Source organism: Mirounga angustirostris, unplaced genomic scaffold (genome assembly GCF_029215605.1).
Source record: "Mirounga angustirostris isolate CCGP_5_RB_7025 unplaced genomic scaffold, mMirAng1.0.hap1 SCAF_11, whole genome shotgun sequence".
NCBI classification, from domain to species: domain Eukaryota; kingdom Metazoa; phylum Chordata; class Mammalia; order Carnivora; family Phocidae; genus Mirounga; species Mirounga angustirostris.
This window is the reverse complement of record NW_026991719.1, coordinates 56,121,064-56,140,867: the sequence shown is the minus strand read 5'-3', so window position 1 is coordinate 56,140,867 and position 19,804 is coordinate 56,121,064. Positions and strand designations below refer to the sequence as shown.

At 50.2% G+C, this 19,804-nt stretch overlaps 1 protein-coding gene across 1 annotated transcript in view; it reads right to left on the bottom strand.

The window, feature by feature from the left end:
- Positions 1–6,557: 6,557 nt before the first annotated feature.
- Positions 6,558–19,804, bottom strand: part of NALF2 (NALCN channel auxiliary factor 2) — a 28,250-nt gene continuing 15,003 nt past the window's right edge. Inside the window, exons 2-3 of the mRNA XM_045895252.2 lie at positions 9,873–10,044; positions 6,558–9,486 (exon numbers count right to left, since the gene is read on the bottom strand). Coding sequence (XP_045751208.1) covers positions 9,122–9,486; positions 9,873–10,044 — 537 coding nt within the window. The 3' untranslated portion in view covers positions 6,558–9,121. The remainder of the gene's footprint in view (positions 9,487–9,872; positions 10,045–19,804) is intronic.

The following is a 19,804-nucleotide window of genomic DNA, read 5'->3' as shown; positions in this document are numbered from 1 at the left end:
GAAATCTGGGCCGCAAGGGCAAGAGGCTGGGAAGCTGGAGGCCACTTGGGGGTTAATGAGGATGAAGGGATCTGTTGAGGATGTAGAACAAACACACAGACAGAGATACAGGATATCTGGGTCATATAGTAGGGGCGTGGAAGGGACCAAAGGAGGAGGCCCAGAGAACTGCATTCTTGCACCAGGGGCTGAGAGGAAAGGCAAGGCTAGTAACATAAACAGTAAATTGGCCCCTTAATGACTGTAGCCCCTTTTCATCAAAAGGCTGCCCTAGCAGCACTGCCCTCACTTTAGTTCAGGCCTGGCTGGGGTGGGCGGCGGGGCGGCTAAGGGTGGCGGCTGTGGTGGAAGCTCCGTCTCATCCCAGGGGCCAGGGAGGATCGAAGTCTGAATGGGCTGCAAAGGGAGGGCGCCACCCGGCCGCAGCCGCTCCCGTACCCCGCCCTGGCCCCCCGCTTCGGCCCCACTTCGGCCTGGCGGGTCGGAAAGCCAAAGACCTCCAGAGGCAGAGGAAACCAGGCAACGGCGGGGGACCGGAGTGGGGGGCAGGGGCGGGGGCGGCGACGGGCCTGTACCCGGGAAGTGCGGAAGTGGGAGAAAGAGGCGGACTGGGGAGAGCCCGCTCAGCAGGCGCCCACGGACCCCCGCGCCAGGCCCGGTTCGGCTGCGTCTCCGCCTCCCCGGCGCCTCCAGCTCGGGTAGGAGGAGCCACAGCGCCACCCAGCGGCCGGTGGCGGGGAACGGCAGTCAGGGCTCTTGAGTGGCCCCAAAGAGAGGGGGCAGCTGAGTGAAACCGGGCCCCAGAGGAGGGCCTGGAGGCAAGCGAGTGTGAAGGTGGGTTACACAGGAGTTGATGGGCTCTTAAGCCAGACCCTCCATTCACTTCGCCCACCATTCCATCTGGCACGCAGCACTAGATGAATCTTACTCTAGGTCAGCCGATGATATTCCTCTTGAAATCAAAACTCTTCCATGGCTCCCAAGGGGTCTCAGTATAAAGCCCTCATTCCCCAGCTTGACCTTCTAGGTCTTCTATGTTTTTTGACCTCAGGCTGTCTTTCAAGCTTCGTCTCTTGCCTTCTACTCCACACATCCTACCACCACTCACTCCCGCCCAAATGAATCACTCATGGCATCCATATCCATTGACTTGGTGAACCTTTACTAAGGCACTGGGGGAACAAGGAACAGACAGACAAGATCCTTGTCAGCTCAGAGGTTACATCCAAACGAAGAGCGAGGCAATAAACAAGAAAGCCAATGTGTAAGAAGATCGTTTCACATAGTTATCAGCACCAAACCATATAAAAGGCAGGGTGGCATGAGAGTGTCTGGAACAAGAAGGGACTACCGTATCTACAGTAGTCAGCAAAGGCCTTTGTCCGAAAGTGCCACGTGAGCTGAGATCTGATGATCTCTGAAGGAGAGTGAAGAGGAGTCAGTCAGCCTTGCAAAATTCTGGGGGAAGAACAGTTCAGACTGAGGAAGGCAAAGTACAAAGTTCTCGAGACAGGGACAAGCTCTGTATATGAGAGGAAAAGAAATAAGGCAGGGTTGCTGGAGGATGGTGAAAGGAGTGTACTGGGTGAAATTGATGACAGGCCAGGTAAGGCCCCTTGGGCCAAGATGAGGAGTCTGGATTCTATTCCTACCGAGATGGGAAGCTAACGGGGAGGGTTTTAGCAGGGGAGAGGAAAGATCTGATTTGCATTTTTCAAAGATAGCTCTGGGTGGACTGTGGCAGGGGGACAGGGAGACCAGTTAGGAGGCCACTGCAGTGGCCCAGGAGAGAGCGATGAGAGAGAGAGATGGTGGCCTGATCCAGGTGGTGACAATGGAGGTGGGAGAAATGGTCAGAATCTCATAATTGGAGCAATTTCTGTTCATGTTTTTTCCTCCTGACCAACCCAGGAGCTTCTTGAGGGCAGATTCCCTGACTGAGTGATCATCGAATTCCCACCTTACACCCCTAAGCAGTTGGTCTAAGAGGTGCTCACTGCTTAGTGAATAGATCTGTGACCCTCCACAGAGGATGTGACAACAGAGAATGGCAGTAAGACAGAAACTTGGGCCTGGGGTGGGTCTTCTTTCTAGTTCCTCTGATGCACTTCTCCCTTTTCCCTTCTGTGTCCCCCAGTGTCTTCTAAAACTGTTCTGAGAGGGAAGGAAAGTAGGAATTATGAATCCCTCCTCTGTGCTAGGAACTTTCACATATATGACTTCACTTAAATGAATTTATTTAATCTTTATGACATCTAATCCCATTCCTTCGTTTTAGAGATAAGCAGATTGAAAACTCAAAAAAGTAAAGGGACTTGATGAAAGGCAAAATCGTCATGGCAAAAAATATTCACAATTTTGAGTCCTATATAAATTTCTTCCCCCATTTCGAAATACACCCTCATTCTGTTTCTCTGTACCCATTATGCTAAGGTCTTGTCAGCCTCTTGTTAATTGCTAGCATTACACGATGCATAGAAATTTCAGAGTGAAACTGCAGGTCTTGAAGAAGATTCAGGGTTTCCTGAAGTCAGTGAAAGTGATGTCGAAGACCATCACCAATGTCATATGAAGTCCTTGATAAATGGTGCTTTGGCAGAGATAGACAGTTACCACTGGCAGAAGAGAACATTGACCTGGATAATGACAGGATCAAGGCTTCAAAGCAAATGATTCAACTCTCAAAGGATTATAAGAGGTCCTTGGGATAATTGAAGAAGCTCTCTAATTTTGGAAAAACAAAACAAAACTGTTTATGATGGTGCGGCAAGAGGCACTATTGTGTTCCCATGCACTTTGGTCAGGAAATTATGTTATCCCTCAATGCTTGAGTCATTCTTTGTTCATTCTAAGCAGGAGTGCATATTTGCAAGTATTTACACATTTCAAAAAATCAAAAATATTGTCCCCATTTTCCATCTTTTTTCTCAAGATAAAGTCCCAGTCAAACCCTTTTGCCCTTTCCCCCCACTCTACTGTGAAGTGTTGGTCCCTACTTCAAGTGGGTTCATTGTAAGTGGCCTTTTTCTAGCACCACTTATCCTCAGAGGACAAGGACTTCATGGAGCCCCCGCCTCCTCTTCATCCCGTGATTGGGAAGCCTGGCTGCACATGTGCATTAGAACCTCTTGTGGAGTTTGTGAAACAATACTGAAGCTGGGACCCCAACCCAGACTAACTAAATCTGAATCTCTGCTGGGTGGGGGGCAGAGCAAGAGCTTTCCAGGTCATTCTGTTGAACTACGACCCCTACACCTCCTTGCATATGCTGAGGCAGAAGGGACTGAGGCTGTGTGCGGTTAGCCTGAAGGGAGAGCACCAGGCTCTGGGCCCAGGGCAAAGAGGTAGCTCAGGGGGGCAGCTACAGGGCAGTCTCCAGGAGTCGAAGGGCAAAATGGGGCTGGTCAGGCTACACACATACCTTGTTTTATCACGCTTCACTTTATCACGCTTTGCAGAGACTGTGGGGTTGTTTTGTTTTGTCTTGTCTTGTCTTTTAACAAACAGAAGTTTTGTGGCAACCCTGCGTGGAACAAGTCTGTCGGCGCCATTTTTGCAACAGCGTTTGATCACTTCATGTCTCTATGTGACATTTTGGTAATTCTCACAAGATTTCGAACTTTTTCACTATTACGGTATTTGTTATGGTGATCTGTGATCAGTAATTACAACTCCCTGAAAGCTCAGAGGATGGTTAGCAGTTTTTTAGCAATATTTTTAAATTAAGGTATGTACATTTTTTAAAGATTTTATTTATTCACTTGTCAGAGAGGGAGAGAGTACAAGCAGGGGGAGAGGCAGAGGCAGAGGGAGAAGCAGGCTCCCCGCTGAGCAGGGAGCCATGATGCAGGCCTCCATCCCAGGACCCTGGGATCATGACCTGAGCTGAAGGCAGACGCTTAACCGACTGAACCACCCAGTCATCCTGGGATATACATTTTTTTAGATGTAATGCTACGGTACACTTAATAGACTACGGCATAGTGTAAACATAACTTTTATACACACTGGGAAACCAAAACATTCAGTTGACTCACTTTATTGTGCTGGTCTGGAACTGAACACAATATCTCTGAAGTATGCCCGTACTTCCTTGGCATGGCTATGGTGTCTTTTACTCCCTTAGCACTGTGGGTGTGTAGCCTCCTCTAGCCCCTCACCTTTTTTCCCTATGCCCAATGCCAAGAGAGCCTGGCTCTCCTTGTTGACATGTGGTGAGAGAAAAACTCGAATGTTAGAGTAAGCATATCATGGTTGCCGAACACAGAACCTCATGTTATCTTGTGGATCTATCATGTGTGGGTCTTTTACTGCTGTAGTCCCAACATTGAGCACAGTGCCTGACATATATAGGCATTGCTCGATAGGTATGTTTCAGTGAATGAATGACTGTGTTGAATAGAGGCAGGATGTAATAAGTACCACGAATAAGGTGCAACACCTGCAAAGTGTTCTAGATCACTCTCGGCTTGGGAGAGGGGGAGTGTGGAAGTCTTCATAGCAAAGGGGGCCATTTGAGCTGGACTGTGAAAACTGGGTGAGGCAGTGATAGGTAGAAGTGGAGAGAAGGCATTCCAGGGAGAAGAAACAATGTAGGGGTGCCTGGGTGGCTCAGTCGGTTAGGCGTCTGCCTTCGGCTCAGGTTATGATCCTGGAGTCCCAGGATCGAGTGCTGCATCAGGCTCCCTGCTCTGTAGGGAGTCTGCTTCTCCCTGTGACCCTCCCCCTTCTCGTGCTCTCTCTCTCTCAAATAAATAAAATCTTAGAAAAAAAAAAAAAAGGAGAAACAACGTGAGCAAAGGGTAGGAGATGAGAAGGCACAGAGCTCATTCCGTGAACAGCCAGCAGGGAAATGTGGTTGGGACTTGAGTGTGGGATAGCCTCCGGTGGAAGATCAGACTGGTGGGATAGGATCAGAATATGCAGAGCCTTGAAAGTCATGCTCAGAAATCTACTCTTGATTGTACAGGCAACGTGGAGCCAGCTGATGTTTGGATCACAGGTGTAATCTGTTCGCTTTGGGGAGATTAGATGTGTGCTGCATGGCGACAGTTCTTTCACGAAATATTTCTGGAGTGCCTCCTAAGTGCCTCAGCGCCCTGTGCTGGGGGAGGGTGGGCTGGAGTTGGAGGGATTGAACAACTTTTTTTTCTGAGATGAGTTGGTAGGCCATGGCGGTAGTTCAGGCGAGAGCTACTGCAGGCCTGTGAGTGGTGGAGTGGGAGGGGGGTGGAAAGGAGGGGAAGGAGTTGACACGTGACAGAGGTAGAATTGACAAAACTTGGTGACCATTTTAAGTAGGGGGTGAAGGGGCATCTGGGTGGCTCAGTTGGTTAAGCTTCTGACTCTCAATTTCGGCTCAGGTCGTGATCTCAGGCTTGAGTGCCATGTGGGGCTCTGCGCTCAGAGCGGAGTCTGCTTGTCCCTCTCCCTCTGCTCCTCCCTGCCATTCTCTCTCTCTCTCTCTCTCTCAAATACATAAATAGATAAATAAAGAAATAAAATCTTTAAGTGGAGGTGAAGGACAGAGAAAAGAGCCTGAGCAGTGATAATAATAATGATCAATACTTGTGCAGCTCCTTCCATGGCAGCTGTTGTGCAAAGTGCTTTAGGTTCGCCATGTAATTCGCACCATAACGCTTTTGACAGATGAGGTCACCACGGCTCAGAGAAGTCAAGGGACTCATGCAAAGCCGGACAAGCAGGAGACGGCGGTGCTAGATTTTGCGCTCACACGCTCTGGCTCCAGGGGCGATGCCCTAACCTCCCTGTTCTGCTGCTTTGGGGGGTGTTGGGGGGACTTGTGCTTTCTTGGCAAAGGAATTCAGAAGCTGGGTGAGGACACCAGATTCCCTCCTAACACATGCCCTCCCTTGCCCTGTTTATGTGAAAAGCTGGTGGTGGCAGAGGGCTCTGTCTGTCGCCCTTCCGGCAGTTCTTCCCGGGTGCCTTTCACTTCTGTGCTGGGTACACGGGCCCCTAGGGAAGCAGCGGGGGAGACACACAAGACTGGTAGACTACAACCCAAGGCTGCAGCAGCTGTGGGAAACTGGAGATCCCCAGGCCCTGTGGGGACTGCAGATGTGTTCAGCCCCCACAGAGGTTTGCTTTCTGCAGATCTGAGCCAACATTTAGAAGCGAGGGGGCTTCGCGAAGAAAAAGGCCGAGATCTGGCATCCGTGGGCCCACATTCCCACAAGACAACCCTGGGCTTGAGCTGCCCCCTCCAGACTGTACGCACCCTGCACTTGTCACCACTCACGACCTTGGAGTCTGCCCTTCACCTCAGCCTGGCCCACCTCGCGCACTCACCCTTATCCATCTGATCGCTGCAGAAGGTTGATTTTGTGACTCCTTGTCTGAATGGCCTCCTGCAGAGTTTCCTCTTTTTTTTTTTTTCTGAGACTTGAGCCAACAGGGAGGCGGGGGGGTGGGGGGGTGGGGACTCCCGCAGGGTCAGTGTCCTGTGGTCCCGCCTCTTCCACAAGCCCTAGACTTTTTCCTCTCTCTGGCAGGGCTTGATGCCACAGAACAAAACCATGAAGGGAGGGTTATCATCAAGTCTTACCATTTATTTCTTTATGGGGTTAAACAAGAGCAGAGAGGCCTCTGCCCCACAATGCAACAAAACAGAAAGCAGTACACATACGGAGACTCTCACCGGAACACAGAGGCAGGGGGGAGGGGAACAACGGAATCATAGCCAGGTGAGGGCAGAAGGGACGGGGGACTGCTAGGAATCCAGCTTGGAGACTCAGTCATAGGAACTAGTGCAAGAAAGGTCTACTCATGAAGCACAGTGTAGAAAATGGCATAAGAAAGCTGCCCCGCTCTGCTGCTTGTGACGGAATGCAGGGGGCAGTCGGAGGGGTGGTGGACAACCTGGGTGGTGAGGTGGACAGGGACAGTCAAATGACTTCGAGGTGGAGTGAGGTGCCCCTTTCCCCTGCCACTGGGCAAGGCCCTGGGCTGGTCTGAGCCAGGGGTCTCCTGGGCACTTGGTGACGGGGAAGAGAGGATGGGAGTCTCCAAGGGTCCGTTCTTTGGGACCCTAAGGTCCCCCTTTACTCCCCAGTCCCTTTTCCCCTCCTGAGGCTGCAGGAGTTGGAAGGCAGGACCTAGGGTCTCTCACATCTACAGAAGCGACTCTGGAAAGGAGCCAGCACCTCTTCCCCTCCCCAGCTGAAAAGAGCACTCTAGGGATGGGGCATGTGGCTAGGCCCGAAGTGCTGTGGGCCAAACAGGGGAGTGTGTGGGCAAGGGCAAGGGGATCGGGGCAGGGAAACAGGCCGTGACAAATGAGAAAACTGGCAGGGAAGGACTCCCCAGTCTCATGGAGCCTATTTGGGACCCAGCGGAGGTCCTTGAATGATTCCCTCTCTCCTGGGGAGGTCTCCCATCTCTCCCCTGCCAACCACTTCCGGCTGTCCCCTCCCCATCCCCTTACTCACTGGCATCCCAGCCTAGGACACAGGCCCTTCTGGCACCGAAAGCCCCTCGGCCTGCCCCAGGAACACAGTTCTGGCTGCCTTTCTTGTCTGCTCCTATTGGCTTGTGGATGTCCCAGGCGACGTGGCCTCCCACTCCCAGGAGATCAGCACAAGGCTAACAGCCCCCAAGAGGCTCTCGAGGCCTCTTTTCTTGTCTAGCCCTTGGGCCTGACGAAGCAGTTCCAGTGTCTCAGCCAAGAGACACCAGAACATTCTCTTTATTCAGTGGGTCCTCTTGCCTGTCTCTGGACCTTCTCCAGGAAGGGGCAGGGGTGGCTGGATCAGGGGACCCGCTACAGGGTGAGGAAGAGCCTGATTGTTCCACAATTGAGATAGTAACCCACAGGGTCAGGGATGGGATGGGACGAATACTCTTTGGTAGGCTGGGGATGGGGACAGGATGGGGACGGGGGAGGCTCATCTCTGGAGAGCTCTGGGGCGATGCCACCAGGTTCTCCTTCATGGAGGCCTGGGCTAGGACAGAATGAGGGTGTATGGGGACCCAGGCCAGGCCTGACCCACTGGGCTTAAGTCCCTCCTCCCCATGGAGATCGGAAATGGAAACATCTTTGGCCTCAAGGCCAAGATCTCCAGGGCAAGAGTGGCCCTTGGGAGTATGTGCACCTTCTGTAAGATAATGGCCCTTCAGACAGTGGCAGTCTGACTATGTGCTATCAGCCTTCTGTTTCGAGGCCCAGCAACCAAGTTCCGGTGCTCTTTCCCCACAGGATTCTTTATGCAACCCTTTCTGATTTGGGGAGCTGTCCTCGAGCCTGCCTTGACACTGATCATCCATCCTCCCCAAGCCAGGTGACTATAGAGGGTTCAGCCATCTCTCTAAGCTCTCTGCCCACATCTCTCCCCTCCCCTCCTCTCCTCTGCTCTCCTCTCCTCTCCTCTGCTCTCCTCTCCTCTCCTCTCCTCTCCTCTCCTCTCCTCTCCTCTCCTCTCCTCTCTTCTCCCTCTTCCCTATCTCCACTCTCTCTCACCACTCATTCTGTACCCCATTACTACCCCTCATTGCTTAGGGTGGTGGGCTTAACTGGGGCCCCGAGCTAGCCACGACTGTGCGCTCCTCATTTCCCAGCCTGGCACTTGCCTGTGGCGGCCCCACATGGGGCAAGGTGTGCTGAGTGGGAGGAGGGCAACTGCACCGTCTGCCATTGCCTGTAGGGGTATGGGCAGGAGGGAATTAAGGATCGTGGCAACAAAAGGAATGCGGAGGGGGGAAAGAGCTTCTCCCCTCTGTGCCCCCCAACATTCCCTGCAGGGCCAAGGCTGGGTGAGCAGCCTCCTTCCCTAGGGTCAGGGCTCTCAGCAGGAGTGGGTACTTCCAGCCCCCACTCCCCCCCCCTTTTTTTTTGCTAAGCCCCATAGATGGGGACCTGAGGGGGGGCACCTGCTGCTCTCCGTTTTGTCCCGGATGAGTTTTGCAGCTCTCTGGGGCCCTCTGGCCGTTCTGTTGGAGCTGCTTTTGGGGTGGGGGTAGGTTGGGGGTGATGTGTGGCCCCCCATGTCCCCCCGCCCCCCACCTGGTCCTATACCTCCCACGGGAGGAGCCCCTCCCCCTCCCCCTGGGGGGCTGGAGCTGATGTCAGTGTGTGGTGGAGGTCTGTCCTCCCTCCCTGCTGTCACTCTTCCCGAGTCAGGCCCTCATCTAGGGCAGGCAGTGCCTCCAGCCCCAGTCCTCCACCACCCTGGCTGCTGGAGAAGGACACCATGGTATGGAGGAGCATGAGAACAAGGACATAGAGCCGGATCCTGCTGGGGCTGAGGCGGGAGCCCCCAGAGACCGGCAGCAGGGAGGGCTTGTGGCTGATGTGGCCTGGGGGGTCGTGGCGGGGGTGGTAGTGGTGGAAATAGGAGTGGTGGAATTGCTGGTGGTGGGTTTTGGGGGCCTCAGTCTCCTTGAACTTCTTCTTCTCCGACTCACAGGAGACCCACTGCACGTCACAGCACTTGGTTTCCGGTCGCTTTGGCGAAGTATCCAGCAACCCTGCCAATGGATAAGGAAGGTGCGGTGGGGTGCTAAGGGGACAGATGGCTTTCCTAGAGAGGAGAGTTTCAAAGCTGCGGCTGCTCTGGTATCCCTGGCCCAGGCTCCTTTCCCCCTGCCCCTTAGCGCCTTCCCTTTCTGGATACTTCTCTCCCAGGGATTCCAGACAGTTTCTCGGGCATGTGGCGGATAGAGATGGCCCCTGTGCTCTTTGGCCCTCTTCCACTCGGCCCTGTCCCAAACTGGGGACCTCGCTGCCCACTCTTCAAGGCACTAACCTGCTTCTAATCTGACTTCCCTGTTGTCCTCCCTGCTCCCACACCCCCAGGCTGGTGCCTGCCCTGGGCCCCCAGCCTCCTCCCTCCTCCGCAGTGCTCTGCCTTTACCTGTACAGATAAAGCCTGGAAGCCCTCCGTACACCATTTCCTCATTGTCAGGGAGTAGAAAGGGGCACCGGGTCTGCACCTCCAGGCAGTACTGCTTACAGGGCACCCAGCGCTGGCATTCCCGCTGGGTCACGCTGAAGTATTCGGAGCACAGCCAGGCCTTGTAGACCGCCTGTGGGGAGAGGAAAGAGCATCAGCCCAGGCACCAGCCCCTTGCTACCTCAAAAGAGAGGGATGGAGGAGCGGGTGTACTTGCCCACCCACCCAACGCCAGGACCCAGGGGGCGGGGGAGAAGAAGTGTGTGGGTCAAGACCACTACATCCTACTGGAAAATCTCCCATCTCATAGCCCGAAGTCCCAAGGCCCCTAATCTGCAGTCCTCCCAGACTTACCTTTTTTCCCCCCATTGGTAAAATCACAAAATTACTCCTATGTCAGAGCTGGAAGGGGTCTTACGGATCATCCCATCCAACCCTACTAGTTTAGTTGACCCAAGGAGGTATCCTGACTTGCCTGGAGTCACTTATAATGAGGTAGATTTCAGTTCTGCTCAATTCCGCAAATGCTTCTTCGGCCAATGGTGTAAGATTTCTAACTTCAAGAAAGCGATGGAAAAAATAATCCTTGCCCCTTCCTCCTTAGGGTGTTATGTGGATCAGATAATAAGACACATGAGAAAATGTTTTGTAAACTCTGAAGTGCAACACAAATGTGAGGGGTTAGTTTTAATGAGAACAGGAATCTGCCTTCCCAGGCACCACATGTGTTTTCAAGCTCTACTTAACCCAAGCTCTGTCCTGTTGGCTTCAGCCCTGGTGTGGGGCAGATAGCACGTTTCATTTGGAAACGTTCCTTTGCAGTTTCACTTTACAGTATATTTCCTGTTCCTCATCTCGCTCACTCCTACCAGGCACTGGGTCCTAGCTGAGGTTCCCTGCTCTATACTTTTTGGCTATCATTAAGCCCAGACTTTCTCCCCAGTAACACTGCTGACATTTTGGACTGGATAATTCTTTTTTTTTTTTTTAATTTTTAAAGGGGCGCCTGGGTGGCTCAGTTGGTTAAGCATCCGCCTGCAGCTCAGGTCATGATCCCGGGGTCCTGGGATCAAGCCCCATGTTTGGCTCCCTGCTCAGCGGAGAGCCTGCTTCTCCCTCTCCCTCTGCCCTTCCTTCCTGTTCGTGTTCTCTCTCTCTCTCTCAAATAAATAAAACCTTAAATTTTTTTTAAATCAACGAATTCATTAAATTGAAGTATAGTTGACATACAATGTTACATTGGTTTCAGATGTACAACATAGTGATTCAACAACTCTATGCTATAATCCCCACAAGCATAGCTACCATCTGTCCCCATACAACACTATTATAATACCATTGACTTTAATCCCTGTGTTGTGCCTTTTACTCCTGTGACTTATCCGTCCCATGACTGGAAGCCTGTACTTCCTAGTCCCCTTCACTCATTTTACCCATCCCTCCATCCCCTCCCCTCTGGCAACCTTCAGTTTGTTCCCCGTATTTCTAGGTCTGATTTTGCTTTTTGTTTCTTATTCATTTGTTTTGCTTTTTAGATTCCACATATAAGTGAACTCATATGTATTTGTCTTTCTCAGTCTGACTTATTTCAGTTCGCACAATACCCTCTAGGTCCATCCATGTTGTCTCAAATGGCACAATCCCATTTTTTTTTATGACTTTTATTTTCATTCTTTTATATTCCATTACACACACACACACACACACCATATCTTCTTTATCCATTTATCTAGCAATAGACACTTGGGTTGCTTCCATATCTTGGCTATTGTACATAATGCTGCTATAAACATAGGGGTGCATATATCTTTTTGAATTAGTGTTTTTATTTTCTTTCGGTAAATACCCATGGACTGGATACTTCTCTGTAGTGGGAACTGTCCTGTGCACTATCGGATATTAAGTGACATTTCTTGACTCTGCCCAGTAGTTGCCAGGCATATCCCCCTCCCATTTTTGTGATAACCAAAAAATGTCTCTGGCCATTGTCAAATGTCCGGGGGTTGGGGGGAGGTCAGAATCATCCCCCATTGAGAACCACTGATCTAGCTCTTTGCTACTGAAAGTGTGGACCTGGACCAGCAGCAGCAGCATCACCTAGGAGCTTGTGAGAAGTGTGGAATCCCAGGCCCCGCCCCAGATCTGCCGTGTCAGTGCATGCATTTTAACAGGATGCCCAGGCAACTCTTGCCTATGAGGTTAGCCCTGCCCACATCCTCCTCATATCTTCAGGGACACCTTGTTGCTTCTCACAGCAAAGGTTCTTAGATTTCAATGGGCCTCAGAATCCCCTGGGGTGCTTGTTAAATAGGCAGATTAGCTCCCTCCAGTTCAGCTTCAAGAGGACTGAGGTGGGCTTAGGAATCTGCATTTTGAACAAGAGCCCTGGTCATTGTGCTGCTGGAAGCCTTTCAATCACACCGTGAACAACATGGACAGAGCTTCTTACGCTGACTTGAAACATTTACAGTAAAATACAAATAACTTCACCGTGGCCGAGAACTTTCACAATGTATCCCCACAGCAGGCTTTTCCAAAGCAGGGGGTGGTGACGGGTGGTGCTGGTGGGTGGTAGTGGGTTGTAGTGCAAATCAACCCCCTGAAGAACAAAGTGTTGCCTGGTGCTTTGATATCTCACTGGCATCTCACATTTAACATGCTCTAAATCTTACAATGAAGTTCTTCATTTTTTTTTTACTCCAAACCTGCCCTCACTTCCAAGTTTCGACCATTTCAATGAAGTGCCATGGCCAACTACCCAAGTATTAAGCCGGAAACCTAGGGGTCAGCCTTCACTCCTCTCTTTCTGTGCATCCCCGCATGCAGTCCATCAGAGAGGCATGACAATTCTTCCTCCACCTATACAAGAGTCTCCCCTTTGGCTTCCCCACCTCTACTCTTCATCTTTCCAATCCACTGTTCACACAGGAGTAAGAGTGATCTCAAAACACCACCAGATCATATTACTCCCTTGCTTCAACCCCTTCAATGCATTTAGAATAAAATCCAAACTTTTGACCACGGACTTCAAGCCCCTGCATAACTTGACTCCCATCTGTCTCTCCAAACTCATTTCCTATCTCTCCCTTCAAGCTCGTCATACTCCACATGTACACACATAGGTTTTCTTTCTTTTCCTTGAACATACCCTACTTCTTCCTACCACAGGACCTTGGCTCATACTGTTCTCTTGCTCCCCCCCCCCCCCCACCTTTTAGCATGGCTAGGTCCTTCTCGTCTTTCAGGCCTCAGTTCAAATGTCACCTCCTCAGAGATGGTCTCCCTGACCCCTCTAGTTAGAGGATGCCTTCTCATTTAGAGGATGCCTTCTCATTACTCCCTCTTTTTCTTAAGTGTTTCTTCACCACAAGTATGACTTTGTTTGCATCCTCAGTCAACCTCACTAAAATGTGTAATGCATGAGAGCAGACATGGTTTGTCTTATTGACCATTGTGTACTTGGCACAATATAACATAAAAAATGTCTGCTGATTGAATGAACAGGACAAGTAAATGAGGACATGTCCCTACTCTCAGAGAAATGCCAGTTTCATAGTTAGATGCATCTAATTTGAATCTATGGCGTATGATCTATAATGTAGGAGAGGTAAACCACTGGCCATTGAAGGGAAGCAAATAGAAAAGCTGGGGAAGATTTAAGCAAGAAGATAATAGTTGAGCTAGAACTCAAGGTAGGATTTTAGATGGGATGGGTAGAGATGAGACCAAAGGGCATTCCAGGCTGAGGCAACAGCTTACGTGGAAGTGTGGAGGTAAGTAAATTCATGGTGTGCTAAAAGAACAGAGAGTTTTGTATGAATGGAATTAGGAGAGTACCAATCTGTGGATGGACATTTAAGTTACTTCCAAGTTCTCACTATTATAAACAATGCTTTGGTGAATATCTTCATACACATGTCTCTTGCACACCTGTGTTAAATTTTACTTATACAAGCCCTGAAAAGTGAAATTACTAGGATAAAATGTATGTGCAAAGGAATGAGAAGAGAATGAAAGGAGGGTGTAAGAGATCAAGTGAAAGTAAGAGGCAGGGTAAGAGAGAGGTGGACAGGCAAGAGGGGGGCTAAGGGGTAGAAGAGAGTGGCAGTGGGGTAAGAGTGTACAAGGGAGGAGTGTGTAAGAAAGAGTGAGAAAGAGTAGGGAGTTGGAGGGTAGAAATGGTGGTGATGGCGGTAGACCTGAAGAGAAAGAGCAGAGGAATAAGAGATGGAGGGTAAGGGAGGTAAAGGGATGCAGTGAGGGTGAGAGAAGATGAAGAGTAAGGAAGTGCTGGGGGATAAAAGGGTGGGGACATCAGAGGGAGTAAGAGAGGGTTTGTGAAGAGGAGGGGCAAGAAAGAGGAAGTCACAAAGATGAGGGTAAGAGTGAGCAGGGGAATTAAAGTGGGTGAGGAAGATGAGGATATAAAAAAACAGGGATGAGATGATGGATAAGAGAACAGAAGGAAGGTAGAAGAAATAAAAGCAAGGCAAGAAAGAAAAGGAGATGCCTAGAGCTAAGGCGCCCAGTGCCGCAGAGAACCCCCTCCATCTTTTGGAACCCAGAGTGCCAAGGTGAGGCTCTGTCCACAGCCATTGCTCCAATCTCAGCAGCCTGGACCCAGGGTCCTCCTCAATCCTCACCCCAAAGTGTGTGGAATCCCTCCCTCTTCCACCGACTGGGTTCAGAGGTCCCTGTAGGATTCTCCCTGGGCTCTTCCAGTTCAATATTCTTGCTCCTATGAGAGAAGGCCCAACTGGAGTTGCAGCCCTCCTCCCAGGCAACTGTGATTGGCCTAATAACAGCCTATGGTGGCTGGGCACTCACCTGTATGCTCTGGGAGAGAGGGAGGGAGAGAGGGAGGCAGGGGTTGGGAGAGGGGTGGCCTGACAGTAGGAGTGTGGCCTTTCCCCTTAAGTAGAAGACCCATACCCCCTAGCCTGGGTCACCATGACAACAAGTGGGTGAGCAGATTGCCTGAGGAGGACACCAGGCCTGTGGGTGGTTAAGCAGGAACAGGCAACGAGTTAATGAGGGGAATGGAGGAAAAGCGAAAAGGGGGTGAGAGGTAATCCAATTTCCTGGCCTCACAGAGGGCCAGCTGAGGCCACTGCTGGCTCACCTGCTTCAGTGGTGGCCTGGGGTCCTTCTCAAGTGAAAAGTCTGTCTCTCAGGGCTACCATCTGGGCAGCAAGCCTGTCAGTCTCTGCAGCCCTTTTCCCTTATCCGGCCTAAGTAGCTTGCCCCGACCGATCAGTGTGAGGACTGAGCCAGAGGGCACCGGGTTGTTTGGGCAGTCACAGGGGGCGGCCTGAATACTCATCCATAAGGATGGGGAAGAGCCAGGAGAGCCACGGTTAGGGAAGCTGTGGGGCTTGCTGGAGGTGGGGCATGTAGGGAAAAGGAAGAAATGTTTCAGAACCAGACAACAGTCCATTGGAAGACCCTTGGAGATCTCTTGCTCTAGTCTCTCAACTCTGGCTGCATATTAGAATTGCTCAGAGAGTCTTTAAAAAATGCACTCCAGACCAACAAAGTCAGATTCCTTGTGGGTGGGACCCACACATACGTAGTTTTTCAAAACGCCCTAGGTAATTATAAGAGGCAGAGAACTATCAGCTTAGCACCTCTACTTGCATTTTATAGATGAGGCCCAGAAAAGGCGGAATGACTTGTCTATAGTCACATAAAATAATGGCAGAGGGAGAAACCTGAAACCGGGTTTCTTGGCTCCAACTCCACGGTTCTTCTTACTGGACAATCCTACCAATGACTCTGAATTCCACACTCAGGGGCAGGGCACACAAAGGCATGCAGAGGGGAGGTTAGCTGAGAACCAGGCTGGCTCTGGGCTTTCAGGCTCTTCAAACTCCAGCCTTGGCAGAAAAGCCTTCATCATGTGCTGTCCTCTAAGCTTAACCATCCTGGACCCTCCAGGTAGTGGCAGAGGATGGGTGGGGCTGGAAGACTTGACCTGGCAGTGCCTCCTTTTCCTATAGAACCCCCTTTCCCACCTCAGTCAGGCTACCACTGGGTTCAATCAAGTTCTGGCTGCTGCAGCCAAGTTGCTATGGGAACTGGGAGGGGAAGGAAGCAGGGAGTAAGTAGAGGGAACACCAATTAACCCAAAAAGGAAGCTGGGAAGGCTATCCCACCCCTCCTCCCAACTGGGCCGCTAAGCCACTCTTGAAATGGGAGCGGGAAAGATAAGGGGGATCCCAAACCCTCCTGGGCTCTGCAGCTGCCAGTTTAGGGAGGACCAGGAGAACTTAGAAAGCCTTACCTTCCTGCTTCCTGGTTTGCAGCCCTGGCCAGGGCATCCTCATCCCTATACTCCTTTGGAAAGAAGTGTCTGACTTCTCCTGGCCCCCAGGATGCTGTGTGAATCCACACAAGTGAGTATGTACACACACAGCGCCCAAAGCCAAGATTCAGGGCCAGAGGGTTTAGAAAGAGGAGGCCATCCTGGACTCCTTGGTTTAAGAGCTGGAAAACCATCCAGAGAGGAGAGCTTCTGTTCTTGCCAACCAGAAAGTCGGCAGTTTCCTTCTCAGATTCCAACTTGCTAATGTCCCTAGGGCCTGTTTCCCCATCCAAATCCTCCCTACAGACCTTCTCTTTATGGCTGCTTGTTTTCTTAGTGTTCTCCTGGGACCCTTGGCCAGGAGCTGCAGCTGCAGAGCCTGTGGAGGCAGAACAACAATCTGGGCTGGACCTGGGGATGAAACCCACTGTCCACAGCACACAAGTAATCACCCCACCTTCATATTTTACCTAGGAGGAAACCGAAGCCCAGAGAAAGGGATCAGTTTAGCCAAGTCAGAGGCATGCAAGAATTCAGCTACAAAGCCAGGATTAAAACACGTATGCCTCTTTGCACCACGTCCATCAGCACACCTAGGATTTTGTGAGGTTGTGAGGTACCTCCTTGGGCAGGGTCTGAAAAGAGCCACATGCTCCTATTCCTGATTCTGGGCTTTCAAAGAATTGGATCAGAACAGGGTAAGGTCAAAGTCGGTCTCCAGTTCAGGGAAAGGAGATCATGGACATAACTCTCTGGAGACAGCCGGAGTTCATTGGGATTGGCAGAGTCAGACTGGGATTAGGGGCATTACAGGGCAAATCCAGGTGGATGATATGGCTTTGCTTAAGTGGCTATAAAAATAAGCAACAGCTTTCGTGCTTCAGAGAATAAGCAGTCATGGGTCCAAGTGGCCTGGCCTGGCCTGAAGGAAAGGTAGGGGAGATGGCTGGAGAGGTGGGTAAGAACTTAAAGCCAGTGCAGTTCCAGAGGGACCTCGCACCTCAAAACTTCCCAGGCCATCTGCTTAAAGACCAATGGCTGGGTGGGCCTGGCTTGGCCAGGGGCAGTCTGGTCAGTGGAAAAGTGGTGTTCCTAATGCAGGGGTGGCTCTTAAGGAGCATAGATGATCCGTATCAATCAGATGAGCAGAGGAGGCAGGTTCATGACCGCTCCAGAATGGAAAGGACTGTGAAAGTCATCACTCCACTTCCCTTTCTGCTGTTGGAATTTCCACTCCAACATCACTGCCAAGCACTATTGTCTCAGGGCACTTACTCTCTCCTAGAGTAGCCCATCTCTTCAGACAACTCTAGCAGTTAAAGAAGTTCTTCCTTCTTTTGAGGTGAGATAATGCCTCTCTGTGGCTTTTTACTCATGGCTCCTACTAGATCTACAGTCAGCTTCCTGTCCCCCTGGATAGCCCTGCAGTTATTTGTAAACTTCCCTGAGTCAGGTCTTCCCATTCATTTGTTCATGAAGTGATCACTTTCTGAACACCTTCTGAGTGTCTGGCACTGTGATGAGGGGATACATATGATAAAGATGAGTAAGATAAGGTTGCTAGCTTCAAGAAGAAGGAGAGACAACCATGTGAATCAATCATTATAAGTCACGGTGCTAAATGGTATGTACTTGGTACAGTGCTAACATAGAGGGAGGAGTGATCAACTGTGTTTTGAAGGCTGAGGATAGGAAAACATCTCCATGTGGAGGAGGCTTGAGTTGGGACTTGGAAAAAAATTAGTAGAAGTTCACTAGGTGGAATAGGACAGGAATAAGTGTACTTCAAGCAAAGGAATCAGCAGGTATAAAGTCCTGGAAGTGTGAATTAGTGCTGGGTCCAGACGCTGTAGGTAGTTTAGCTTAGTTAGAGGTTGCAAAGGGGGGTGTCATGGGAGGTGAGGCTGCAGAGGAAGGCCATGCCCATGTTATGATATGCTCTGGATGTTGAGGAGGAGGTGGGCTTCATCTTATAGGCAACTGAAAACCTTTAATGGGTTTTAAATAATTGCTTTTTAAAAGACCACTTATCACTTTTGTGGCTAACTTTTCAGGCTATGTCTTAAAGTGTGGATGATGGAGTATAGGGCATCAAGACTGCAGGTAGGGTGACTCGTTAGGAAACTATTGCAATAATTTGAGTGAGAGATGATGGGGACCTCAACTAAGGCAGTAGCTGCACAATTAAGAAATGGAGAGAAGAGGCGGATGTGAGAAGAGGTGTCAAGGAGGTAGAATCAATAGGATAACTTATGGAGGTAGGGAATGAGAGAGAGGGAGGGGTCCAGGATGACTACCAGGTTTCTGGCTTGGGTGGCAGGATGAATAGTAGTTTCATTCATTAAGGAAGGGAAATCAGGAGGAAGAGTAGAATTGGGAGCAAAAAAGATGAATTCAGTTTTTGACCATATTGACTTTAAAGTATATGTGGGTCAGCTAGGTAGAAATGTCAAGGAGGCAGTTGGACATAATGGTCTGAGCTCAGAAGGAAGGTCTGGGCCAGAGATAAATCCCACCAAGGGATAAGGGTTAATCATTAGAAACATGGTAGGACTATACCTTCCCCTACCCTTTGAAGTTAGGCATGACCCTATGACTTACTTTGGCCAATGAAATGTGAATTGAAGTGACGTGGATCACGTTTCGGGAGAAGCTTTAAGAGTTGGTATATGATGTGGCACATTCTCTTCCCTCTGCTGCTGCCTGTGGAAGAAGTGTTGAAACGGACCCTCCACTAGCCTGGGTCTCTTGGTGACTATCATGAACAGATGCTCCCTGCTGACCTGTTTTGGATATGTTTTGTGAGCAAAAATTAACTGTTTGTTGTGTTAAGCTTCAGATGATTAGGAGTTGTGTGTTGCCGCAGCATAACCTAGCTCACCCGACTGATGAAGCAAGAGCAGAAGCCAAGGAAGTGGATGATATTGCCTAGGGAGAGCGAACACAAAGAGAAAAGGACCAACAGTGGATCCCTGGAAAGCACTAACGTTTAAGGGAAAGGTGGAGGAAGGGAATCTGATGAAGATCAGGGAGTGGCCTAAAAGATCAGAGGAGAACAGACAAGAGTAGCAATCTATAAACTGGGGGAGGAGAGAGTTTCCAAGAAGAGGAGTGGTCAGCAAATGAGGACTTAGAAACATGCTGGCAGTCTCATCACGGCGAGAACGGTTTCAGTGGAGCAGTGGGGGCAGAAACCAGGCTGTAGCCAATTTAAAAGCCAATGTTAAAGAAGAAAAATGGAGGTAGCAATGTGTAGACTACTCTTCTACGGAGCCAAACATTCCCAGTTTTTGTTTTTGTTTTTTTTTTTTTCCAATTATTTCATAGGATGTGGTTTCCAGTTCTCTCTTCTATCCCGGTTGTTCATATTCAGATGAGTTCCTATTTTTCTGTGTCCCTTGCAACAGAACCCAATTCCCAAACAGAGTTGATCAACACAGTTAAGTAGAAGTATCAGCCCTCCTGACCTGGAAGCTCTGTTTCTGTTAACGCAGCCTAAGACCACATTTGCTCTCTTGGGGACTGTGTGGTATTCTTCTGGTAATTCAATGGAGAGAGATGGAAAGAGATAAGACCTGCCTGGAGTGTG